This window comes from Sylvia atricapilla, chromosome 15 (assembly GCF_009819655.1).
Source record: "Sylvia atricapilla isolate bSylAtr1 chromosome 15, bSylAtr1.pri, whole genome shotgun sequence".
NCBI lineage: Eukaryota > Metazoa > Chordata > Aves > Passeriformes > Sylviidae > Sylvia > Sylvia atricapilla.
In genome coordinates, this window is record NC_089154.1 from 15,880,882 (window position 1) to 15,907,914 (window position 27,033).

Consider the following 27,033-nt stretch of genomic DNA (forward strand, 5'->3'; position numbering starts at 1 on the left):
GAACACTTAAATAGTGTTTTCTTTTTTTAACTCCTCTGAATTGCAGTAATATTCCTGGGAATCAAGTGATTTTTAAGCCACTTCACTGACTTTTTTAAATATTGAGGAAAAAATTTAGAAGATTTGTTTTAAGGTGAATCTGAGACTCCGTTTGTTCAGTCTCCTACCATTCATTTTGTGGCACTGATTTCCAGAAGTGGTTTTCATGCTTTCTTAAATCAGTTTCAGACTTTTCTGAATACAAAATTTCTGTGATAGCAGGAGTTAATGTGTATAGTATCAAATCTTTGGAAACTCAATTTTTTTTACTCCTAGTAACAGTAACATGAAATGTACTGTAAATAAAAGTGCAGCTGGTAAATATAGTACGTTTTTCATTTACTCTAGTCAGAATTGGTGGGGGGAATGCAGAGGAAAGTAAAGAATGCTCAGGGAAAAAAATCAGTGTTTTCAGTCCTGCTACTTAACACATTTGTAAGTGAACTTGGGTGATTTTTTTTTAATTTGCTAGCAACTCACTGGTTTTCTTTTGAAACAGTTAAAGAAATTGCGAAGTAATAATTTGGCATCTATAATGCATTTTATATAAAACAAAGGAAGCTGATGTCATTCTTTCACTGTTGAGTTCTGATCCCCAAAAGTTTTGTTCATGGCCACTGAAATCCAATTTCCACCAAAGAACCCCGAAGTCCCTCACATTGTTTGGCTTGGCTTACAACAGATCCAAGTTCGGGTTTGAGTATTTCAATTTGGTTTATTCTTTCTTCAGCATGGGAAAGACTTTGAAGCTATCCAGAACAACATTGCCCTGAAATACAAGAAGAAAGGCAAGCCAGCAAGCATGGTGAAGAACAAAGAGCAGGTCCGGCACTTCTACTACCGCACCTGGCACAAGATCTCCAAGTACATTGACTTTGACAATGGTTAGTATGCACCAAAATGGGCTTGCTGCAATGGTTGGAGTCCTGCCTTTTAGAGGTGAGGAAATAAATACTGAACATAGAGTTGTAGAAGCACGGGATGGTTTGAGTTACAAGGGACCTCAAAGACCATCCCATTCCACCCCCGTGCCATGGGCAAGGACGCTTTGCACTGGACCAGGTTGCTCAATGTCCCATCCAACCTAGCCGTGGTGACCTTCAGGAACAGGGAATCCACAGTGTTTCAGTTTTTGTTTTTGTTAGCATCAGCCTATCAAGGTTGGTGTTTTGTGAAAAATACTTTCCAAAACCTAGTGTTTCTATCACTACTTCTGTGAATTCACCACACCATAGTAAATGCAGATCCTGCTGTTAGTACTGGGGAAAAACCAGGTTCAAGGAAATGTTTTTGTAGTCTAAGGAGTGCACCTTCAGGGAGAACTGCCTAAACATTAATCAGGCATCAAGCAAACTGACCCAGCACCACTTTGCAATTCTTGGGGGAAGGTAGAAACAAATAACAGTCTGGTACAAGTGTAAATGGTCACATATTTGTTCCCGTTTTAAAGAAGTTTGAAATTGTACCATGGATTCAGTAACTTAGGATTCGCAGTGCCATATTCCCCTTCCCATTCTTTTCCCTCCTTCTGCAACTGGCTTAATGAAAACTAAATTGGGAAGTCAGCTAAACTGCTGGTGGTGTTTTAAAACATTAATAGTAACATGATAATTGAGAATGGATTTTTATCAAATCCATGCTATTCAGGAATGGGCAGAGAGGATTTGAGTTAGTCTGTGGGTGGCCTAATCTGTATAACAGGCTAAAGAAAGGTATTTCAGAGTGAGTAGATTTTATTAAGATTCAGTTCTTCTGGCTTTAGGGTGTCAAAAAGGTCTGTTCTCTCATTAGCTTGTTGATTAAGTAATAGTCTTCAGAGTTTTCTGGTCCTTCTGATGGTGTATTCTAAGATGCATAGATCACGGCACTTTAAGGAAGGTGTAGGCAGGTGGGGATCAATCTCTTAGGCAACCAGTCACAGAATGAGAGGACACAGGCTTAAGCTGCGTCAGGGGAGGTCTTGGATGGACATTAAGAAGAAGCTCTTCACAGAAAGAGTGATTGAGCATTGGAATGGGCTGGTGAAGTTTTTGGTCTTTGAACAACTCGTAAATATCCACAAAAGTTTGGATAGTAATTTCATCTGCAGTTTGTGGGTAGACTCTCTCAAGTTAAAAATAGGTCATCAGGGAGAAATGGATGTGGAAGGAAGTTAAAGGAATGCAAAGCTAGTGTACAACACAATCTCTTTATCACAGAATCAGCTGGGATGGAAAAGACTTTTGAGGTCATCGAGTCCAACCTATGACCACCTTGTCAAGTGGACCATGGCACCGAGTGCCACATCCAGTCTTTTCTTAAATACCTCCAGAGACAGTGACTCCAGCACCTCCCTGGGCAGCCTGTTCCAAAGCTCAATCACTCTGTCTGTGAAGACCTTCCTCTTAATGCGTTCCAAACCCTTCACCAGCCTTGTTACTCTTCTCTGGGCACATTTGAGCATCTCAAGATCCTTCCTAAATTTAAATTGAGGGGCCCCAGAACTGGTCACAGCACTCAAGGTGTTGCCAACCAGTGTCAAATACAAGAGAAAAATCACTGCCCTGGTCCTGCTGGCCACAGCATTCCTGATCCAGACCGGGTGCCATTGGCCTTCTTGGCCACCTGGGCTCACTGCTGGCTCATGTTCAGTCAGCTGTCTGATTTGTCTCGTCATTGAAAATACAAATCCTCTCCTTTGTAGTGTTGAAATGAATATCTGCAATGTAGCTGTGTGTATCTGCAACCTGCATCTCACTGACACCTTTTCTGCTTTCTAGTTTTTTCTCAAGGGCTGAAAAAATCTTCCTTGGAGCTGTATGGCCTAATCTGCTATGGGGAACTGAGGAAAAAGATCGGGGGATGTGAGTATGAGTGACTTCAGGTTATTTTTACATGATAGAATCAGAAATTACTACCCTTGAGGTTGGACGTGTCTAGTTCAGTTCCACTTTTGAGTTCTTGACTGTTGCTGTAACCTGTGGTGTTATTTCTTCATTAAATGTATTTTTATTTTTACAGACCTTCTTCATCTGTTGCATTAGTCCACTTCAACAGATTTCTTTAGTTTAATCTGTCTGCAGAATGCAGTGCATGTATTCCCCACAGGTGATAGGAAAACACAGACAAAGCTTAGATTATCTGTTCCGTTACAGTTGAAACCTGAGCAGTTAAGTGTGTAAATTAGACCATTTACACCCAGAATTATTTGCGTCTGTGCAGTCAAAATCTGGGCTGGTGTCTTTTTCTAAGTTTTTCTCCAAATGTTTGCTCACTGTACCCTGAAGATGAAAAGGCACAAATCATAATTGGATATAACTTTACTGGCTAAGTAAGATGGGTTCTGACTTGGTCAGTCCCAGAGTCTAGTTTAGTCCATGTTGATGAGTGGAGATGGAAGAGTATGTGCCATAACAATGCTCCAGTGTTTGCTGGCAGTTGAGTAATTGTATTAGCAACATACCTGGGCTTAGGCTCACAGAACTACAAAATGGTTTGGATTGGAAGGGACCTGAAAGCCCATCTTGTCCCAGCCCCCTGCCATGGGCAGGGGTACTTTCCACCAGACCAGGTTGCTCCTACCCCCATCCAACCAGGGATGGGGCAGTCTCAGCTTCTCTGGGGAATCTGTGCCAGAGCCTCCCCACATTGTAATAAAAATGTTTTCATTATATGTAGTTTAAATCTCCCCTTCTGTAGTTTAAAACCATCAACCCTTGTCCTGTCCCTCCAGGCCCTGCTGAAAAGTCTGTCCTTGTCTTTCCTTTAAGCCTTCTTTAAGTACTTCATATGCTGGGACCCCCAGAGCTGCAGGTGGAATCTCACCTGTGTGGAATAGAGGACCCCAACCTTACCCTACTGTCCACACTGAGGTGACCCCCCAGGACATGATACCTATGGTTTTCATGGCTGCCAGACCAGAGAGAGCTCTGACATGACTGGCTTGAAGAGTGGGCAGGGGAACATGTGCATACACCTTTTCATCCACGTACTCATTAATTTGTCCCCAGGCTTTTTGTACACTCAATGTTACATCATAGTGCATCTTCGACCTACTAAGTTTAATTTGTGAGACATGGAAAACCATTGAAATATCTTCACTTCTTTGGGAAGTCATACTAGTTGTAAAGTGAAATGGACATGAAAGAGTTCATGAGTGAACATGTACAATTCCTAAAAGGATTTAGGATTTTGGGAAGGGTTTTTTGCTGTGTTATTCCCTTACCTGGGACTCCTATAATAAAAGGTAACAAACGAGATTGTTGTGAATGTTCATACTGCCTTTATTCTGTTTGTTTAAAGATCTGCAGTGTGTTAATTGGAGAAGCAATTTTGAACTGTTTGATGACAAAGCAGGTGCACAAGCAAGGCACACTGCATTGTCAGCAGAAATGAGTGTTTATGTTTCTTTCCTGTACCCACATCTTGTTTTACAAGCAGACCCTTCTTGCTGTGACTGGGAGTAAGATTTCACACAGTCACCATAGCAATGCCTGCTGCTTCTGTGCTTCTGTCTTTTTAGATCTTTGGGACTTGGTTACATACTTTACCCACTGTCACCTGGAAAATTCTAATTTCTGAGACCAAATGTACTCAAGCTGCAAGACTCTACACCCATTTATGACAGGCCTACTCTGTAGCTGTGGAAAGCAGTTTCTTTCTTCCTTCCCCCTGGTGCCCCCTTTTTTTTTTCTCTTGTGGTATTCACAGTTGCAGAAATGTAGGAGACTTACTGAGAGCTATTGAGATACAAGAGTACTCCAGAAATACTTCTGGTATTGCCAGAGGGAGGTTAATTGTTCAGTAAATAGATCTGGGCCTAACTGTCATATAAATCAAGTAAGCAAAATGTCAGTTTAAAAACATGTTCCTCAATGCATACAAAAAAGTGAGGGTTGCATGTGCATTTTATTATTTTTATTTACTTTTTTTGTTGTGTCAAGCATTAGGATGCTGTTTCTGCCTTGCTGCCTTAACAACAGAGATTGAGCAGGAAGAGGCTTTGCTTTTTAATACCCCAGTGTCAGATTAAAACCCAGTGTTCAATGATGACTGTAGTGCCTAAATTTAATTCATGTGTAAAAAGTAATTTTTGTGTCAAGGATCAGGTAAAGCTTGCACGTTATGAAAATACAAACTTTCCAGAAGAGCTATGTTACAGCACCTTTATGCATGTTAATCCTATGTAAGAATAAAATGTAATAGCTTTGAAAACCCAGCAGGACACAGAGAAGGCCATGGGTTTAACACTGTAAATGCTAATTCACTGTGTTGTCTTATTTATTGAAAAGGTATGGATGACAAAAATGCAGCTAAACTCAATGAGCTCATTCAAGCTGGGTAAGTAAAATCTTACTTCTAAAACTCATTAAACTGTGTTGTTTGGCAACTTGAGTGTTGTATTGATCAGCCCAAGTTTGAGGCATTTCTTAATTTTCAAGAGCTGAAGTTTGATGTTTTCCATTCTTAGTTTGTTCTTTATTAAGGTATTCCCTTTTCCATGAAGCCATTAAATGGTAATAATAAGAAATGACGGATTAAGTTTAATAAAATAGTTAAATGGGAATTCTTTACAGAAGCTACAGCACTTAAACATGTGGATTCATTCAGGGAAATCATACAGTTACCAGAGTTGAAATCCAAGATCATCAAGTCCAGCCATTACCTCAGCCCTGCCACCACTAATTCCTGTCCCTAAGTGCTGCATCCACAGGTCTTTTAAATCTCTTCAGGGATGGTCACTCCACCACCGCCCTGGGCAGCCTGTTCCACTGCCTGAGCACACTTCCAGTGCAGAAATGTTCCCAATATCCCATCTAAGCCTCCCCTGGCACAACTTCAGACTGTTTCCTCTTGTCCTGTCTCTTGTTCCCTGGAAGCAGAGCCTGACTCCCACCAGATGTCCCCTCCTGTCAGGGAGTTGTGCAGAGCCAGAAGATCCCCCCTGCGCCTCCTCTTCTCCAGGCTGAGCCCCCTAAGCTCCCTCAGCCACTCCTCATCAGACTTGTGCTCCAGACCCTTCCCCAGCTCTGTTCCCATCCCTGTACACACTCCAGCCCCTTACTGCTCTTCTTGCAGTGAGGGTTCATCTCCAAACTATTCTGCCTCAGCAGGGCTCACGAGTGCTGACAAAGGCCTGAAATGACCCTTTGGCACACTGGAGACCTCAGCCCTCCAGTGACTTTTGCATCTCTTTGACATTAAGAACGAATGTTTTCTTTTACTTCTAGAGAGTACTGTGAGATTTGGGGGTGTAGTTTATGAGTCGATCTACTCCTAGAATGCAGAGGGGGTAGAAGTTGCAAATGTTAGAGATGAGGGCATACCTGATGTATTTGTGCATAAATTTTCCCAAAGTAGTTCAGCTTTCCGGATTTGTGTTTTAAAGTGAAATCTCTTTAAAAGGATAAGGCATGTGATTACTTAGGAGGCATTGATGTGTCCTTAATCCCATCTTTAAAAGTGATTTGAAAAATCATTACTTTGTCTGTTACAGGTCTGCTTCTACCTTTTGCATTCTTGCTCTTGGGGTGGTCACTGTAGCAGTCAAGTTATTGATGAAGTAAACTTGACTGTAAACAGGAACAGGAGTTTGCCCCCTCAGCAGCTGCAGTCCGTTGACTTTACCTTACATTATATGGATACTTGGTGTTGTACATTTACATGTGCTCTGGGTTTCTTCTTTTACTGAATGGTCTGCTTTGCTTGCTGACTTCTGCACTGTGCCATTTCCCTTTATGCTCAGGGGAGGCAGTAGTTCCTGCTTCCCCATGGAGATATCAGCAGGTTTGCAGTTGTTCAGTTTCCTCCAGTGTGGTGTTCCTCCTAGTGTCATTGTTTTGTTTGGTCTTTTGGGTGGGTTTTTTTCCAAATAATACATATTTTATATAATATACTTAATTTTTCACACTTCTTTTCTGGCTTTTATCTTGGGTCTTGGTTAGGTTGGTTGTTTTTTTCTCATCTCTCTGCCCTTTGAAGCACAGATAGGAGTTCGTGATGCTGATCCCTGTTCATTTATAAGCTGCTCTATGGTAACAGATGGTGGATACCTGCAGCCCAAGGTTCACCTGCACAGGTGGCAGACAAATTGAGCATGAGCAACTACCAGGAAGCCTGACTCAACAATAAATGCTTTATGACCAACTAGCTGGACTCTTGAACAGAAATACGAAATACAAAAAATGAACAACAGCACTTTTCTTCTTTCTTCTTTTTCCTAGATCAATTAGCTCAGCTGTTTTAGGCAGATCAATCTTTCTGGGCCTTTTGAGTAGCCAAGCTCTTGTTTCAGTCACCGTCCACTCATGTGATGGAACAATTTCCAAAAAACTTGATTGGTTTATATAGTCACGTCAGTTAATATAAAACATGTTTCTCTCCCCAAATCCTTTCTTACTTGTACTGTTATACTGTATTATGATGATAATAATAATAATAATAATAATGCTATTTCTGGCTCTTCACTCGCATGCTTCAAGGGCACATTTGATAGTAAAGAATTGCATTAGCAAAAACCATGCTTGCACAAGTAATCAAAAGAGTATTACAACAGATTACAAATAGGGAAGAGGATCATTGTACAAAATGCTGATTTTCTGATAAAATCATATCTACACTTTATGGATAAATACAAGAGGATATGAAGTCTCATGCTAAGGCCGAGGTGCCCAGGAGGAGGTTTTACCTTTCATCCTTACCTAACCTTACTGATCAGATATATTCACAAGGGTTTCTGTGTCCCTCTCTAAGAGTCTTTACACTGGAAGACGCTGACAGAGACTTTGCACTGTTTGACTTGGTGGAGACCAACTGTCTTCAAACAATTCTTGTTTCCAAAAACTAAGCTGAAAGGAAACCTGCCCTTCCAGCCCAGGTATATTCCAAATCTCTAGAAGTTCACAGTTCAGTAACTGAAACTTTTGAGTTGCTCACCCCGTCAGCTCCATCTTCTCAGGTCTGGCTTCACTTCTGCTGCCCTTTTGCAAGTTTTCCTCTTAGCACTGTAGACAACTGCTCTTCCTGCATGATGGTGTTTTATTTACAGCGTAGGAATATTCTCTATAATTTATTTCATTTTACTGCAAGGACTTGTTTTCAATCCCACTGCTTCTGTGCCAGCTGATCTTTAATGCTTCAAGTATTCAGTAGTAATACTGCCATTGGTAATTTGATTTGGCTCGATGCCTGCCTTTTAAGTCCCTACAAAGAAAACAGGACTCATGGAGTGAAGAAATCAAGTAGTTTCACAGTGTGAAAACAAAAATGACCTCTAACTCTTAAGGATCTTTGAAACTGCTAAGGTGATACTAAAGCTAAACCAGTGAAATCGTACTGTAAAAAGTTACTTTATTCAGGTTTCTGCACAAGCTCTTAGACCTCATGTCTGCACCAGATACACTGATCGTATTTCCAAATGTAAGACACTGCAAAAACTGCAGATTCTTTCTTCCTATAATTAACAGTCATGAGTATAAAGAGGGAGGCTAACTCAAAACCACTTGTCTTTCATGAAGCAGCTGTCTGTGAGGGTACTCTTGAACCAAAGTAATATAATCCTGGTCCACTTATAGAACAGAAGTCTCTCCCTGAGTGGACAACCAAGTATTTCATCAAAGTCTAGAAGAGGAGAGTCACAAGAGTAGCACTTCCACAGTGAAAAGTAAGGTGATAGTAAAGACTGAATGCTCCATGAACTTGCACTGCAGACCCTTACATTCTGTATTCATTCCTGTAGCCATGATGGTCTCTTGCTTTGAGTCCCTGATCACAGAATCACAAAATAAGCTGAGTTGGATGGGATAAGGGTCATCAAGTCCAACTCCCAGCCCTGCACAGCACAATCTGCAAGAGTCACACCGTGCCTGAGAGCATTGTCCTAATGCTTCTTGATCTCTGTCAGGCTTGGTGCTGGGCCCACTGCTCTGGGGAGCCTGTTCAGTGTCCAAGCACTCTGGGGGAAGAAGCTTTTTCAATACCCAACCTAAACCTGCCCTGACACAACTTTGGGCCGTTTCCTTGGGTCCTGTCACTGGTCACCAGCACAGAGAAATGAGTGTCTGCCCCTTCTCTCCTCCTCATGAAGAAGTTCTGACTGCAGGGAGGTCTCCCCTCAATCTCTGTTTCTCCAGGCCGAACAAACCAAGTAGCCCCAGCCAGTCCCAATTTGGCTTCTCCCTTCACCATTTTTGTTGCCCTCCTTTGGGCACTCTCTAACAGTTTAAAAATCTTTATTGTACTGTGGTGACCAAAACTGCACACATTACTGTGAGGCCACTCTGGTGCAAAGCAGAGAGGGACAAGTGGGACAATCCCCTCCCTGGCCCAGCTGGCGATGCTGGACCTGGTGCCCCCAGAACAGGGATTTCCGTCCTGGCTCCAGGGCACTGGTAACGCGTCCAACCGGCCCTTGACCAGGACTCCCAGGTCCTATCTGCAGCAGTCTCCAGCATCTCATTCCCCAGTCTGTCCATACATCCAAGGTTTCTCCATCCCACATACAGAATCCAGAACTTTGCCTTGTTGAACTTCACATGGTTGGTGATTGCCCAGTCCTCTCATTTGTTGAGTGTTCGCTACAGTCTCCCTGCCTTCAAGGGAGTCCACAGCTTCTTCCAATTTTGTATCATCTGCAGACTTGCTTAGTATCCCTTCCAGTCCTGTGTCCGAGTCATATGTGAAGATGGTGAAGAGCACAGGGCCTAATAGGTCTGTATTCACGCACCTGTTGCTGGTTCCTCTAAGTACTTCTCTTTCCATATATCCAGGGCTACAACTGTTCGCTACAAAGGCAGAAACCTGCGTATCAAAGCTCCCATGTGCAGGGCTTTGAAGAAACTCTGTGATCCAGATGGTGAGTAGAAGATGCTGGAACGTGAGGGTGTTCTAGAAGATGGCTGGAAACACAGAAGAAGAGCAGGCTTGTTCTGGTGTGTCCATCCCTGGCAGGGAAATTTGAGCTGTTGCAAGTTTGTCCTGGGCACAGTATTCTGCCTTGGCTTGTTTTCTTGTATAACCCCAGTAACTTCAAGACTCACCCAGTTTTCTAACCAGCTAAGATGAAAAGGAAATAACCACATCAGACCAGTTCACTGCTGCTTTATACAATTGTGCTTTCACTGTATGTGAAGGTGCCAGTGAATCAGCAGCAGTATAGTGTTTAGCATTGAACATTTTCAAAATTTTTACCTTCTCCTATTTAGCTATGTGTGATTTCATTTTGGATTTTTTTTTTGTCCTCATTCTCAAGTAAGTAGAATCAGGCTGTTCAAAGGTCTGAAATACTGTACTTGCTCCAAGTTTCTAGACATCTGATTTTTGACACTGCTTGCTCAGCTGGAATCCCCAGTATCACTGCAGTGTCCAAGGATAAGGACGTATTGGAACAAAAGGTAATTAAGGAAGCAGACTTCACTGGTGAAGCTGAGCTGCCCGAGTTGTCTGTAGGTGATGGTGGTGTCTGATGCATTGTGTAACCAAGCATGCAGTGTTGTGGCTGAGTTGTCCTTGCTTTGACCCTTTGTGCTTTGTCTCCATTCAGGTGTGAGTGATGAAGAGGATCAGAAGCCAGTACGACTTCCTCTCAAGGTCCCTGTGGAGCTGCAGCCACGGAATAACCACGCGTGGGCTCGAGTCCAGAGCCTTGCCCAGAACCCACGGCTTAGGTAATGGGGATCTGATGGTGGTGCTATTTCTAGGGAAATAGATGAGCAGCATCCTTCAGGGTTCTCTTTGCCAGTTGGGCAGTTCATCTTTGAGTGTGCTTACTCTGAAGCCTTTGTCCAACCAGAGTGCATGGTTTGTAAACATGAGTTATCACGTGGGAAAATTAGATTACCATTGTGATTTGTATCTTTTAATTTGAGTAATGAAGGAGCTACTAGCTTTGGAGATAAGTATAGTTTGTGCCACTTAATATCAGAGGAGAGGACAAGTAAAATGGAGATGGTAGCCTTGGTTCTACTGAAGTTTGCATTGAACATACAATAGACAGAGAGAAGGGAACATATACAATGGTCAGAGGTGCCTGCACCAAGGCTCTCAACATTTCACTTGGACCCAGTGATTACAGCATCATGGAAGGTGTTTGTAGCTTCTCCCTTGCAAAACGTGGTTGGTGCAGCTGTTCAGTGTCATCAGTGTCTGTTCCTCCTGACACTTCTAGTCCAGAACGTGGGGCACCAAACATGAGGCCTCTATGATGTTGAGTGTTGTTTCAAATTCAGTACTTCAGTGTAATGACCAAAGGTCATAATAAAAATATCCATTCTCTTCTCTGCATTGGGTTTATTTAGTAAAATGCTTTCAAAAAGTAAATGTTTAAGAGTCTTTTGTGCTCCATTTTCTCTTTATTTTTACACTTTATGTGGTAGCTTCGTGCCTTGCCTGGGCTGTTGCAGTTCAGCAAGTCCTGCCATGTTTTCCTATCTTCTTCCATCTGGAAAAAATAGTTACTTGAATCATGGCAGTCAGGTTTATCTGACAGGCTTTTAGAATGTGTGAATTGTGACATTTGTGAGTTAATGTGGATTTTAAAGTTGTGGGGTAACATATGTTTTTGGCTTTGTTGTGAGTTTTTTTCTTAGTGCTTGAGAGTGATTTTTGTGCTGGCATTATAAAATGCCAGTTTATTCCTTAACTCCCCTTCTAGCATCAAGGTTAGGACTTGGAGCTGCTGCTGACAGTTGTTCTCTGTTCCCTTGCTTTGCTTCTCTTGCATGCAGGATGATTGTGGAGTTACACCGGAAGGTCTCCAGCCTCCTTGAATTCCTGAAGCAGAAGTGGGCTCTCCATGAAGTGCGGGTTGTATCCTTTTGGTACTCACTCTGTTCCATCTGCTGTGTCCTGGGAGCAATTCCCTTCCTATTCCAAGTTCAGGTTTGCATTGGAAAAGTTAATTACTTCATAAATGTATCAGTCCCTGTTTAGTAAAGATAGAGGCCAAGTCTCAGCGTCATTAATGGAAGCTTTTGTGGGAGATCCCATAGTGTTCTACTTTTACCTCAACTCTTCTCTATTATGATCCTGTGAAAGCTAATTAAGAAAAAATTACATTCCTCCTTTAATTTCATTTTCTTAAACAGTGTTCTTAGTCTGGTTCATTATCAGTGGGTGACCCCCATACAGCCTGGATAATAACTGAAAATTCTGTTTCCAGTTTCAGCAGAGATTAAGGACAGATCTTTGCACTTTGTGTAGTTTCACCAATGAAGGCTTAAGCTTCTTGTCAAGGTAGCTGCTGCTGCCTTGCAATGTATCTCTGCACTGTTGGAGCCCTGCAGCGTTCAGGGTGTCCCTGCCTCTGAACTTTGATCCATGCAATAGAAGGATTTGTGAGTTAACAGCTGTTCTAACCTAGTCCTTCTGACTTGTAGGTTTTCTCTTCTTCTTGGGCCTTTCGTTCAGGCTTTTCTGTTTAATTTGTGAGCCTGCAAGAAGCAGCAGCCTAGCACTTGAATCTCTGAAGGATGTCAGGGCATGTAAGGTGGAGTTTGCTACCACTCATGAGAGGCTGCTTTGCTGTGCAGTTTGGAGGTTTTGCTTGGTTTTCTTGAGGTTTGTTAATTAGGATTTTTTTTTTACAATTACAGTGGTGTGTGAAACAGAGAGAAGTAATTTTGTTTGGATTGGGTATTTATTTTGGCCTTGTAGCAGGTCTTCACTGCAGTCTTTATCACCACAGAAGGCCTAATTTCTGATTATAGTTTCTTCTCTATTATCTGTGCTGAATAGAGAACATGTCTTCAACCAGCTAAGTTTTATTTTACTTTTTTAAATTGCAAAATGGGCTCCCAGGTGCCTTTTTGGAAGGGGCAGATGACTGTTATATTCTTTGACACATCTTTTTTAGCGTAAAACACTTGAAGAACAGCAACTTCAAGACTCCAGAGACTCGGAAACAAGAGGCAGCTTGTCAGAGGAGAAAGTGATGCTCCATCTCTTTCCAGGGGAGAACTGTACCCTCACTCCACTGCCTGGGGTAGCCAGAGTGGTCCACTCTAAGGCCTTCTGTACCGTGCATTGGCAGGAAACAGGCAAATGCAAACAGAGCACAAAAGACTCTCATTTACTGCCCCCTGCCCAAATCCTCGGCATACAGAGCGGTCAGGGGACAGCAAGGGGACAGCTGAAATACCTGCGGGGAATGGAAGGTAAGGCTGTGGGAAGGGCAGAGAGCACTACAGAGCCCAGCAGAACCTTACAGCCTACAGCTGAAGTTTCTGCAAGCACTGAGGATGGTGCCCCAGAGCCTGTCCTGGTGGACGGAGCGGGCTCAAATCTTGGCATCACTAATTCCCTCCAGAAAGCACCTTCTGGACTTCAGGATCCAGGAGGACACCAGGAAAAGCTGAGCTCAGTGGCCCCCTGCATGGAGGGCAGGGAGTCCCTGGCTAGTGACCAGGCAGCTGTGCTACCCTCGTGCAGCACAGCATGCACTTGCAGCAAGATCCCTGATGTAGAGGAGCTCTCTCTGCTCGATCCATTCCCACGGTACATGAAGTCCTGCCAGGACCTGATTGTTCCAGAGAAATGTTCTTGCACAGACAAACTGCATGGGAAAGACTCTGTATCAGCAGCTGGTAATGCTTCTCCAGTGGCTTTTCCAAGCAGGAGGAGTGCAGAGACCTCTGACTCCTATTCCCAGCTACTGAGAGGTGGTGTGGCTTCCCCTGGCAGCAGCAGATGTGAAACTCAGGCCAGCCACAGCCAGGGCCAGCAGCTTGATGCTTGTACCAAGGATATCACGGATGCTGTAATGGAGGATTCTCAAGAGAAGCTGGGCTCCTTGTTTCCACCTCCACCTCAGGGACAATCCAGTACCAAGTCTCTCAAGGATGACCCAAGTCGGCTCTCTCAGCAAGTTAGAGAGGAAGGATGGAGTCTGCGAACCTCTGAGAGCCTTACTCTGGCTGAAGTCTACCTCATGATGGGCAAACCGAACAAGCTGCAGCTGGAATATGACTGGTTGGCTGTCCTGGATCCAGAAACCCAGGATGCCAGAGAGCCAACGTCTGAGACAAGTGCTGTCCCTGCATGTCCTACCTTTCACAAGCAGAGACTCTTGAACTGCCTTCTGAAACTCATCTCTACTGAAGTCAATCCCAAACCAGTAAGTAGCTCTTGTTCATGCTCCAGATACTAAACTCTAGTTTCATTTGGGGAACAATTGCCCAGTTGTGCATTCACAATAGATCAGTAACTAGTCATGTCAAGAGCTTTGGAGATTCCTGTGTTTAAGTTATACAAAAAACACAAGACAAGACATCTGGCTACAGAGTGGGCTTTGCTTCAATGTCTTTTTACACTGCCTTTTAGCTTCTGGTTTGCTGTGAATCTCGTTGGTGTTCCAGTTAACATTTAAAATGTAACTACTCAAAGGGTCCGTTGTGAGGTGAGGCGCCTTCTGTTCTCTCTCAGATTCATGAAACCTTAGAACAGCCCAGGTTGGAAAGGGCCTTGGAAGATTCTCTAGTCCAGTCTTTTGTGGGAAATAGAGCCTGGATGAGATTAATATTCTACATGAAAACTGCATTGATTTTCAATGGTTATGTAGTTCAGATTACACTGTGTGAGAGTGAAAAGAATGTATTTCTTCAGAATAGCAGAATCAATAGAACTGCACCTGCCACAGTTTATTTGTGTAGAAGTTCCCGGACTCCAGGATAGCTGTTTAACAGTCCCAGAAAAATACTTTCCTCATTAGGCAGACATTAGGGCATGAACTTGCTTTCCTTCTTGTGTTTTGTTACCAGTGGTACCTGGGCAGCCAATTGAAACTTAGTAAAACATCTTTTTAAAAGACACATAGTTCAGCAAATCTGCTCAAATGATAAAATGAACTAAAGATTCTGTTCCACCCAGGATGCAAATGTATCTCTGTTCCCAAACATGGACTTCTTTGATCATTGTTTGTTGGTGATTTAGCCTCCCTCAAAGTTCCTTTACATTCTGATTCTACAGACATGGAATGAAGGATTTTATAAATTTAAACCCATCTTTGTTCAGGTGGAGCTCCAGATATAGACTTTGTTTAAACTGCAAAGGCTTTTAGTCTGACATCTCACAGATACGGGATGCTGTCTCACTTGGATCTACTTTTACTTCTGGTGACACAGGTGACAGCTAGGCATGACATGAGGAAACAGTCACAGACTATAAAGAAGGACATTCCTGAGACTTCTGAGGGAGAGGAATTGAAGAGAGGGAGAAGCCAGCAGTTAGGATTTGCATATGTTTTCCTGTCACTTCCACACTCTTGCTCTCTTAATCAAAGTAGCACAGTACTACTGAACCATAAAGGAGCTCTTTAAGGATATGTACCATATTGTACATTCCAGCAAAAAGAACCTTTCATTTGTCAAATACCACTTTATTCTCACTGTTTTTCAGAAAAACATACTCTCCTTGCAGCATGAACATTGTGGCACTATATTGCAAAGGCCAGGAAGTTATTTCCTGCTTCACTGAAAGCACTGTAGATGTCTTGAAAGTTGAATTTCATCAAATAATGACAGGAACCATGATATTTTTTCCACAAGGTATTTTAAGAGGAAAGAATGATTGTGTGCATGCCTGTTGTTTTCTCCAGATAATCTGTAACAGCCAAAGCAGCCAGCTGTGCTGTGGTTCATTCCTTAAATGAAAATCATCTGCATAAAACAAACTCTGAAGCAGTATTACAGTTGAGCAGGGAGTGTAATTTTAAGCCTGTGATTGCACACAGATTCCTTAAAAAGGCAAGATTTTCTAGAAAACGGTTTAAACAACTTAATGAAACAACTGGATAGGCCTGGGAAATTATTGAAGCCCATGTGTCTCTTGTTAATTCTGTGAAAGAGAAGGGAAGGGGAAAAAAAATCAAAACTACTTGATTAGAATTAACAGAGAATTAAAATGTGTTTGTCCAAATGTATTTCTCACCAGAGCAGCCTTATGGATGGAGTTTATGAAAAAGAGTTTTGCACTGAATTAAAACAAACACCTTTTTTTTATTCTTTTCTTTCAATCCTGTGGTAATCCAGCATATCGAATGAAGCTTGTTGAGTGTTAATCCAATTGTAACGTAGATTAATATATTGAATTGGTGACATCCAACACTGCTAAATGAGCAAGAGGGTAATTTCATCTGCCCCTCACCCCCACTAGGAGGTATTGCTTAGGGTACTTTAAGGTATTGTAGTATGTCAGATTTTAATTTTAAGGCTTCCTAAGTGCAGTGAGTTTCACAATATATTCGTTATACCAGCACACAGTGTTCATTTAATGTGCATTTCCAGATGCCTGAGATGAGCTCCATTGCCACATCACCTATAAAGCCTGCCCAGGAGGAGCAGTCCCTGACTCCCCCAGGAAAGGTGATTGCCATCAACACCAGGAGTCCAGGCTGCACACGCAATCAGTCTGCCCTTCGCAACAAGAGTTTTTCTCCTAGTGCTGCTTCCAGCTCCTCAGGTGAGTATTCCTAAAAATCCGCTTGATGAAATCAACTTCGTAATACCTCACACCATGACGAGAACTTCCCACTGATGGAACACTGGAAGGAAAAGTGTTCTTACTCCTAGGAAACTTCACTGTCTGAGAACATTGGTGTCTGTTAATTTGCTTTAGCATTTTCCCAAGTCCAATGCTGCTTTGAATCTTGAATAACAATACACATCAATAATGCAGTTCACAATCCAGAAGAACTCTCCTTAGTCTCTCTTAGAGAAGATGCTTGGGGTTTTTGTGTCATGATTTAACCCCAGCCAGCAACTCAGCCCCATGAAACCCCTCAGTCACTCCCCTCTGGTGGGATGGGGGAGAACTGGAAGACTAAAAGTGAGAGAACTCATGGTTTGAAATAAAAACAGTTTATTAGGGAAAGCAAATTCAATGCATGCAGAGCAAAACAAGGAATTCATTCCCTGCTTCGCTTGGGCAGGCAGGTGTTCAACCATCCACAAGACAGCAGGGCTCCATCATAGGTAGCAGTAACTTGGGAAGGCAAACGTCCTCACTCTGAATGCCCACCCCTTCCTTCTTCCCCAGCTCCACAGGCTACGTGTTAATCCCATGGTGTGGGATTATCTCTGTGGTCAGCTGGGATCAGCTCTCCTGGCTGTGTCCCCTCCCAGGTCCTCCTCACTGGCACTGTGGGGCAGGGAGCAGCAAAGGCCTTGGCCAGTGTAAGTCCTGCTCAGGAGTGACTGAACATCCCTGAGTTATGAACAGTGTTTGCAGCACAAATCCAAAACTGCCACTGAAGATTAACCCCTTCCCAGCCTGAACCAGCACATGCTGAGTGGCACAGGGTGAAAGATCTCAAAAGAGTATCAGCTTACAGAACAGGAAAGTAGATGCCTGTTGATTAATAATCAATCTGTTGATAAATAATCTGTTGATGAATAATTACTGAAAATGTCCTGTGCCATCCTGCCGCTATAGGTTTAAATTAGATATTAAGAAGCCCTGGCACAGGTTACCCAGAGAGGTTGTGTCTGCCCCTGGATCCCTGGCAGTGTTCAAGGCCAGGTAGGCTTTCTCCAAGCTGGCTGCCTGCAGAAGGAAAGCCTACCATATTTTTTTAAACTTAAATGTAAATGGGGAAGTTTTACTCAGACAAGCTACCATTATTTCATTGTGCCAAATGTATTTTGCAGATGGTTCATCTTTGGGAGGGTCTGTTGGTAAATTAGTCTCCTCTCCATCACCAGATTGATTTTATTAGGGTTGCACTTTGAATTACTATAGGGAAAGCAGGGGTGTGGAGTGTAAATAAATCATAAACACTGTAAAATGGCTCTGTGTTTGTATTATCTTCCCCTACATAAGAAATGGTGCATATAGTGTGTTTACTGGGATAGGCCCTCAGGTATACCTATAGGCGGTACAGATAAACTGATTATCATGGTCTGTGTGAGGCTGAAAACAGGACTTCAATTTTAGTTTCTTAAGTAGTGTGAAATTACACTTAATCCCCTACTTCCAAGAATTTCAAAGCAGGTATATATTAGTGGTATCCATAGCAGGTAAATACTGTCAGTTTGCAGGTGGGACAGCTGAAACATGGAGATAGTCATGATTTCGGAAACAGCTGGTGACAGAGCCAGAATCCTTATGTACCAGCTCTCTATGATCCTGCAGTTTACTAAAGAGTTATTTCCTTTTTGTTTGCACTTGGTTTCATTTAAATTGCTGTTCAAATCTTGCAGGTTTGAGAAACCTGCCTAGGCCTCTCTTGGTGGCCAGTCCGAGTTGTGGGGGCGCCGAGGCTGACAGCGGGCTGTTTGCAGTCCCCACGACGCTGCCCCCCAACAGCCGCCACGGGAAGCTGTTCCTGCCCAGCAAGGAGGCAGAGCTGACCTTCCGGCAGCACCTGGACACCATCAGTGTGAGTGGGGGGACTGGGCAGGGAACGCAGCACGCTGGGCTGGGCCAGCTCCCAGGGGGTGTCGCAGGGGTTCTGAGTGTGTCACAAAGTATGGACTGCCTTCTGAGCAGTGCTGCTTTTCATGCACAAGGTTAATGTTGTATTAACTGAGATGAGTCAGATTTTGACTATATAACTGTGCTTTGAATTGACATTACCTGTTCAGGTAATTGAGGTAATTCAAATCTGAATGCCATCATACAGCCTGATGACACTGATTTGCTGTCCAATTAAATTTCTCCAGCAAATCTGTGTGCCAGACATAGCAAACACTGATCCCCTTCTGATGTGTAGCTAATTTTAACAAGGCCTCATTGCTGTATTTAAGTCAAATTCTAATTTTTCTGTACACAATCAGTACAGTTTATGTACAATCTCAGTAAGAATTTTGTAGGAAGCTGAAGTAGTTGGTGAGAAAATGGCTTTATGGAACAAAGCTTTATCTCCATAAAAAAAGAAGAAGAAATACATTATTGGTGGAAAATATTCTGACTCTAGCAGAAAGGATATTGTGCCATCTGAAACAAAACACAGTATTTTAGCCAACTCTTAATTCATCTTTATTGAAAATAAGAATTTGGGGGCTATAATTTATTCTGTGTCTGGATGCTTAAAATGCTTGTGATGCGTTTCCTGTTGTTGTCCAGATGCAGTCGGATTTCTTCCTGCCGAAGCCCAGGAAGTTACGGAACAGGCACTTGCGGAAACCTCTGGTAGTACAGGTCAGAGAAACGTGTAAATGCCTGCTTTGCTCACTGAGGATCAGTAAGGCTGTAGTGGTTTGCACACATCAAATAGAAACTGAAGTTCCTTCTTGCATCCTCTGGCAATGTGAAGCTGAAATTGTGAAGGGAAAACCACTTCAGTCTCTAGTGTAACTAGCTATGTTACATTCCCTGCGTGAAGAGTATCAACAACAGCGGAAATCCAGTGCCTAAGGTGGTTTGGAAGAATAAAAAAGCCTCTGGAAGAGGCTTCTGGAACCTGGAAGCAGGTTCTGGGCCTTCTGGCACTGAGGCATAGGCAGTGTGTGTCCTGTGCTGGCAGTGCTGGACCTGACAGCCCTAACAACAAAATCTTCCTTTACATCCTTTTCCTGCTTCCTGCTCAATAGTGGATGTTAAACTGTGATGGATATAAGCCCCTGTAGTGAAATAAGCCATAACACACTTTGAAAGAACAATGATTCCTGGGAAAAAATAGGGCTTGGAAAGAGATGTATGGAAGAAGTGGCCTGTTGTTGTGGTGCTTTGGTGACAGACAGACATTACCCTCCTTCAGACTGCTCTGATAATAGGCACATATCACTGGGCCACCAGAGACAGGTGAGAAAAAAGAAATCTGAAACGTAAATAACAGTAACCTAACGGGGAAAACAAAGTTCCCAAGTGTCGCTATACTTTTTTCTTTCTTCTATTTTGTATAAGAGTAAAGGATGCAGAAATTACCCCTGGACTATTTTTTGATTCTACAGTCTTCATGTCTGGGCAATTCCATGTGTTTTAAGACCTCCCAAGTACACACAGCTATCTCACTCATCCACACTTGCTGAATTTTAAGGGCAGATCAGTTTGTACACAGACTAGGTCCAGTGTTTAAGACCACTGCTGTAGTTTTGAGAGAGATTTGAAAATCACTGCAAGTATAGTCAGATATAATTATAGCTCTAATCAGCATTTCTCTGAGAATTTTCCATGTGGAAATAACTTTGTTTTAGTAGTTTAGAGAGAAAACACATCATTCCTTTCTGTAGCTTTTTTCTAAGAGCACACTGATCCCATTGGTGTGTCTGGTGCATGACAGTAATGCCATGGAAATATTCTGCTTATTCTGGAAGGTCTCGTGAACTCCTGCAGCTTACACAGGAGTGTTACCCTCTGTCTGTGTTTAAATCTGTTCTGGTTTACTGTTTCTCTCACATAGAGAACACTGCTCCCCAGGCCGTCTGGAAATCCGTCCCAGCATGTCTGTTCCTTTTCTATCTTATCCAACTCATCCATTACAGGTGAGTCTAGCACTTCTAAAAACTGAAAAGTGTCCATTAAAACTGCATAACAAAGTAATTTCTAAAAAGAAAATACTCTTTCAAAATGACGGTGTCACCAGCCTGCAGGATGATGTGATTGCTCTCCTGCATCATTGTCAAGCAAGCTGTGCTTTTGATGAAAATTTTTTCTTCAGTTTCCCAAGATTGATATCACATAAGAGCAAGGAGTTCTCAAAAGGGAGATGAAATTCAGAATAAAATACCTAGATAGGAATTTTTGTTCTGTAGGATATAATAATTTTTCTGGATTGTGTAGTGGACTTTCCCTAGGACCTGGGATACTGTCTAAATTTTATACAGCATTACCAGCTTGTCCACTGCCCATATGTCCTTTTCTGCTGGTACACTCTTAAGTGCAGTGGTAGTAGAGGTGCTCCCCATGAAAGCCAGCATGACACCTGAAGGGTTGTCTTCACTGACAGTGTGAGAGCAGCTCCAGTAGCACAGCAGCACTTGCTGTTGTGTCCATGGCAAGACACTGCTTAGCTCATATCACTGTTTTAGCTCCAATTCCATCTCAATTTATTCCGTCATCTCCGCTACTTGGATTCCTGCAGCTTGCTGCTGTTTGGAATTTATTTGCTTCCATTGAACTGTGTTGTGTTCTGTTTTAAAGGTGTTAGATTTCATTTCCCTGAAAGGTATTAATGCTTCCCCCCAGGGAGAGGTTCATTTCGGCCTATCCAGTCCTCACTGACTAAAGCTGCTGTTTCTCGTCCAATTGTGCCCAAAATTCTTCCAACACAGGCCACCAACCATCTGTCTAGTAAGTCATTCTGAGTTCTGCAATAAAAGCCATGCTGGTGTCCTCCAGGCAGACAGTGTCTCACAGCAGAGAGTGGGTTCCATAATTAGAACAATTAATGAGGTGAAAACAGTGACTGCATCTATGTTTTACCTAGAGGATTCTTTTGAGATGAGAAGACATTCAGATGTTTGAAGTGGATTTTAAAAGATCTGGGTGAGGTTGATCCTTACAACAACTTACATTTTTTACATTGAATCTACATGGCTGCCAGAGGCAAGATAATAAAATAAGGCTCTATTATTTCTAGAGTTCCTCTAGTAACCCATAGGAAATTTCTGGAAATTGCATAATAAAATACTTACCAATTTGAAGGACAAAAAAGGAAAAAAATAGAAGAAAAGGATGGGAGGGTAACTGGGATGTTTCTCAGCTATTTTGATGTACCTAGTAACAGGTTGGAACAGGGTAGAAAAGTTAAACATTTTAGCTAAAAGCAATGTTACCCTTGGTGTGGAGAAGCAGCTGACCCAGATGATCAGATCATTACTATTGCTTCTTTTATACATGGGTTGAGTTTTGACTCTGGGTAAGTTAAAAAAAGTCATATTTTAGAGAATCATAACAAAGTGAAGAAGAAACTTGTAATGTCTTTTTGTTTCACCCAAGGTGCTATTGACTTGGCAGCTAAAAGTGCTGGCATTATCCCTGGTAGTCCCATGCCTGTCCTGGAAGCAGATGGTTTGCCAAGTGTGTCTCCATTATCACCAGATGCAGTGCCCACGGTGGTGACAGGGCAAGAGCCAGCAGTAGCACATCAGAACGGAGGCTCCATCACCACTGTGGAGGTCAGAGCCTCTTAAATGAGCTTTTTTCAAGTGCTTAACTATCTTGCTCTTTCATTGTATTAAAAAAATCTGTATCATTATGACTCCTCAGTGAGCTTTCTCCTGGGGCTTGCTGTTAGACACTGCTGTGGTGGCAGACCCAGTCCGTGTTGTGTAGTGTCTGTTTGGGATCGAGGGATCAGGTCATCATCTCACTGAATTAATTTCCATCCTGTACAATGATTTGATAGCTGGTAGAGCATTGAACTTGGCCATCCAGAAATCTGGTTTGAAAAGAAATTATGGCATTTCAAAAATTCAGGAGGGTATCTGTGGCAAAACATGGACTTTCTGGGATGGTATTTGGAAAAGAAACTGTAATTTCTCCTTGCTGTTTCTCCCACTAAGAACTCAGATATGTGTTAGTCCACATCAGTCCATGTTATGCTCTCAGGGAGCTGATGGACAGTTTTGAAGGACATGAGGTGTGTGAAGAGCACAGATAAGTGACTGGTGACTCCGTGGTTTGTGTTGTCCTGCAGGGCTCAGGCGCGGGGTGCCGCGTGCCGTACATCAGCCTGCCCACCCGGCCCGAGCAGGATGGCTTCCAGGTACAGTGTGTGCTGAGGGAACTGAGCTCTGGCGGGGGTCATGTGCTGTGAAAATACCACTGCTAGTGCTAGTTAAAACAATTACCTACTCCCAGGTAATTGTGCACCACTGCTACTGTCTGGTGGAAATGAAATCCCTAGCGTCTGAGGAAATGTAGGAAAACTGCCTAAATATGTGTGTTTGCCATTGCCTAAAATCAAAGTGAAGCTGACCTGTGAAGGATAAACAAGCTTTACGTATCTCCTAATAGAGTGGAGGAGTGTATAATCACTCTGCTGTATCTATGTGTGTATTTTAGACATCACAAGGAGACATTTCAGCAGTTCACAGTGCTGCTTGCCTCCATGTCACTCAAGGAGGAGTATTAGGACTAAAACTGTGATTGTAATGTCAGCATCCTTCCCAGAGATTGACTGTTCGTTGTGCTGGATCCAGTAAGATGTAGATACTTAAGAGTAACTGTGATGACACTTAAATTGTAGGAGTGTTGTCATCTTGTCCCCAGACTTTGTCTGGTGGGATCCAGGACCTGGTGCTGGATTTTTAAGCCTCAGAATACAGGCTCTTTTCTCCAGTGGAAGCACTTAACCATGCTCGCTGTGATGCCTGCATGTGAAAAAGGACAAATTAGTTTGATTGGAGAGCATAAAGGAGATTAAAATTTTTTATAGGACAGATGTTAGGATATGAACCTGTGAGGCATTTATTATGGTAACTGGGGCCTTGGGTCCTGGTTGTTGCTCTCATGACAGCTGTGTATACACTACATCAGAAAATAATGTTACAGTTCTATGATGGGGTACTGGTAATAAGACTCCATAAAGATCAGTTGAAATCTGGGAAGTATGGCTGTAAAAAGTGAATAAATGTGAGTTACCAGTTTAAAATATCTGTATACTCTTCCATCAGTTAAAGGGGTTTTGCCTATACCAAGGCTAATTAATACACATCTATTTGGAACTATCTTGTAGATTTATCAAAACTGTAGTTAATTTTAAGATTACACTTATTCTGTTATGCAGGCTGTTTTAAATATTCTTTGGAATGTTACAGGCTCATATTTTTTCAGATGATTTGGCAGGATATGGGCTGAAGCATATTTGTTTGTGCTCACAGGTACTTTTCATTAAAATGGTACAGATCTATTATATAAATAGTATATTCCTCTCATTTAGGCATGTTATCTACTAGATTTTCCCCTTAAAATTCTGGTTTTAATCTGATACTCAAGAGCTTTTTAGTTTTCTGAGTTCTTAATAAATTTATGAACAATTAATCCTGTTTCTTTCAATAGGGTACGTCAGTCCTTTCTCTGCCAGAACTGGCCAAGACTTCTCTCCAGAATGGTCTGTCCTCCCCTCCACTTCCCTCATCAGAAGCTTCTAGTACTCGGCTCTCTCCTCCCAATGTTTCTGCTCTCTTGGATATTTCCCTGCCTGGGCCACCTGAAGATGTGCTTTCCCAAGGGGAACCTGCCACTCAGATCAGTGATTCCATCATTGAAATAGCCATCAGCTCTGGCCAATACAGTAAGTCTAAGATTAGCTAAAGTATGCCTATCCACTTAAAAAAATAAAAAAAAATCCCTGACATCTTACATAGCGGCAGAAACTTTTCCAGGAAGCAGTTCTTGGGTTATGAGGGTTTTGTGGGTTTGTTTTTGGTTTTTTGTTTCCAAATATCTGTTGGAATTAAAATTCTGTGCCTGGCCTTTATTTTGTAGCAAATACGGGGCAGGGGGGTTATTGTTGTTGGGGGTTTTTTTCATTTCTAAACAAAACTTGGTGCAGTGTCCTGTAACATGACTCTACCATATTGACTGAATTCGTGATCCCTGACATTGGCTTACAGGTGAAGGTGTTTCTCTCTCTCCTGCCAAACTAAATGGCAGTGACAGCTCTAAAAGTCTTCCGTCCCCATCCAGCAGTCCTCAGCAGAACTGGATTGCATCTCCCAGCCACGATCCCCAGTGGTACCCCAATGACTCCACAGACTCCTCCCTCAGCAGCTTGTTCTGTAAGTGTCCAGATGCAAAGACGTGCAACCAAAAAGTGCTTTCCTCTTAAATAAAGAAACATTGTTTATCAGTAGTGAATCCTTTGAAAAATTATAAACCCAGTAGGACATTAGTAGAATTATTCCAAATTCTTCTTGCTTTCATTTCCAGTGTTACCTTGGATACATTTTCTCTCTCTTTACGAGAGAGATCCTGTTGCTAGATTGGGGCCTGTAGCTTGAGACAAGTAATTCCTTGGCAGTTCCTTGTAGTCTTTTTGGAGCCTGACTCATCAGTTAGGGTGAGACATTTGCACTGCTGTGCCAAAATGAACAGATGTCTTTGGTTCTGCTGGTGGAAAAATAGACTTTGTTGTGTGCTTGATAAGTACTGTCTCAAAGACAATGATGTCACTCACTTGGTTTGGTTGAGGTTAAGTTGTTGAGAGTTTTTCTTAATTAATAATTCATGGAGCCAGTGTAATGAGTCTCCTTACTCTTAGCAGTGTGGTGATGGTATCAATGGTGGTAACACATAATTTTTAAAAGATGGAAGAAATTAATATCTGTCCTCTATCTGGAATTTCCTTGTCCTTCTCTTGATCCTCCCAGTTAAAAACACTCAGTGCAGTGACTTACTGATGTGCCTTTTCTTTGTAGCAAGTTTCATCTCCCCAGAGAAGGGACGAAAAATGTTACCAACTCCAGCTGGGAACACCAGTGGCACCTCCTTACTGGGCCCCAGCCTGCTGGATGGAAACTCACGGGACTCCTTTGTGTCGCGGTCCCTGGCAGACGTGGCAGAGGTATGTCAGCAAATTGCACTCCGAGGCTGCTTCCTTTTGCAGTGCTGGAAGTTACAGTTACTGGGTGCTGTCCCTCACACCCTCCTGAGATGCTTTGGAGGCAGAGTTCTGACACCTGTACTTCAGCACAGTAGAAGATTACAGTCATAACATAAAGATGTAAAATTATCTGAGGGTAATTACCCAACAGCAGAGCTGGTGTGAGAAGCTGCTGTGAGTGCCTTCAGCGCAGGTTCTTTTTGCTGAGGGAGGTCATATTCATGTTGGATATATCTTTGTTTTGACAGAGAAAGATTCAGTCATTTTGTTGTATGTGTCCTGCTTTGTAGAGCAAGAACTGGAAGTGCTAAACATAAGGGAAAGATTAATAGTGATGCAGCTACAATACAGTTGGAAGCCTGGTAGGGAAAAACAAATCGGTCCAGAAGGAAGAAGTAGGACATGGCTAATACCAAGTCACCTGAGAGGATGGCAGAAGGTTCTGTGCTGCTGAATTAATATCTCTGTTGGCAGAGCTATCTATCCCTTTGTTTTGAACTCTTTTGAAGGAGTAGAATGAAGACCAGCAGTTTTTAAGGCTGTGACACACTTAAGGACAGAGCTCCTTTTCAGAGACACAGACAGGAAGAATGAGCTGCAGGAACATGATGCAGTTTAGCAAGGAAAAGGCCAAGTCCTGCCTTAGGAAGGGATTAAGGAATAACCCTACAGCTGGGGACAGGCTGTGTGGGAAGGAGCTCTGCTGTACCTGGATATGCCAATAGACATGAGCTGAGTGTGATCCAGGGTGAAGCCAAAGGTGAACAACAATGTCATGAGCTGTTTTTAACAGCAGCATGGCCAAGATATTGAACAGAATTATGATTAACATGCTCTGCTCTGTAGAGTAGTAAAGTGCACCTGCTGTGAGACCATGTCTAGAATATTGTCACCAGTTTTGAGCACCTAGTATATAGGAGAGAGAGATTAACTGGAGCAAGGTACCAGGAGGATCAGGCAGTGAAGAAAGGGTGATGTCTAGGTTTCTTCAGCCTGGGAAAGGCTTCAGGGTGGGAGGGACCCTGCTAACTGCCAATGCCTGCAGTAGGGTCATTGAGAAGATGTAGCCAAGCGCATTACAGAATGATGATGGGAGGTGGGAGGAACAAGCAAAAGATGAACTGAGAAAGGTTCTGCTACATCTATAGAAAAACTTCACATTGAGGATAGGCAGGCAAGGAAACAGGTTGCCCAGAGACTGGGCAGAGACATGCCAAGAGATGTTATGCAGTAACTGTCTTCAGAGCTTTCCAGGGCTCCCATCAATAAAGCTCCAAGTGAGCTGGTCTGTCCTTATTTGGTGAACCTGCTTTGAGCAGGAAGTTGAATTAGAGACCTCTTCAGACCCCTTCCACTCTGTTACCCCACAGTTTAGTTATTAACTCAGTACAGCATCACATAACTTGTAATTTCTTGGGGACTTGCCTTAAGGAGGGAATGTGTCATTTCTCTATTGCTCTTTGGATTTGGATAAGGAGGTTCTGTACAGACCATGTAACCAGGAGCTGCAGCAAGCTCATGCTGATTTAATGTGA

General features: G+C 42.7%; 1 protein-coding gene across 1 annotated transcript in view; it reads left to right on the forward strand.

Moving 5' to 3' along the window:
* CRAMP1 (cramped chromatin regulator homolog 1) overlaps positions 1-27,033 on the forward strand; it is a 41,177-nt gene that overhangs the window by 11,792 nt on the left and 2,352 nt on the right. The window contains exons 4-20 of the mRNA XM_066330361.1: positions 770-923; positions 2,799-2,882; positions 5,310-5,358; positions 9,786-9,871; positions 10,559-10,682; positions 11,742-11,823; positions 12,869-14,128; positions 16,296-16,470; positions 18,210-18,388; positions 19,075-19,149; positions 20,351-20,432; positions 21,136-21,240; positions 21,889-22,067; positions 22,589-22,657; positions 23,953-24,187; positions 24,510-24,674; positions 25,314-25,459. Coding sequence (XP_066186458.1) covers positions 770-923; positions 2,799-2,882; positions 5,310-5,358; positions 9,786-9,871; positions 10,559-10,682; positions 11,742-11,823; positions 12,869-14,128; positions 16,296-16,470; positions 18,210-18,388; positions 19,075-19,149; positions 20,351-20,432; positions 21,136-21,240; positions 21,889-22,067; positions 22,589-22,657; positions 23,953-24,187; positions 24,510-24,674; positions 25,314-25,459 — 3,249 coding nt within the window. The remainder of the gene's footprint in view (positions 1-769; positions 924-2,798; positions 2,883-5,309; positions 5,359-9,785; positions 9,872-10,558; positions 10,683-11,741; positions 11,824-12,868; positions 14,129-16,295; positions 16,471-18,209; positions 18,389-19,074; positions 19,150-20,350; positions 20,433-21,135; positions 21,241-21,888; positions 22,068-22,588; positions 22,658-23,952; positions 24,188-24,509; positions 24,675-25,313; positions 25,460-27,033) is intronic.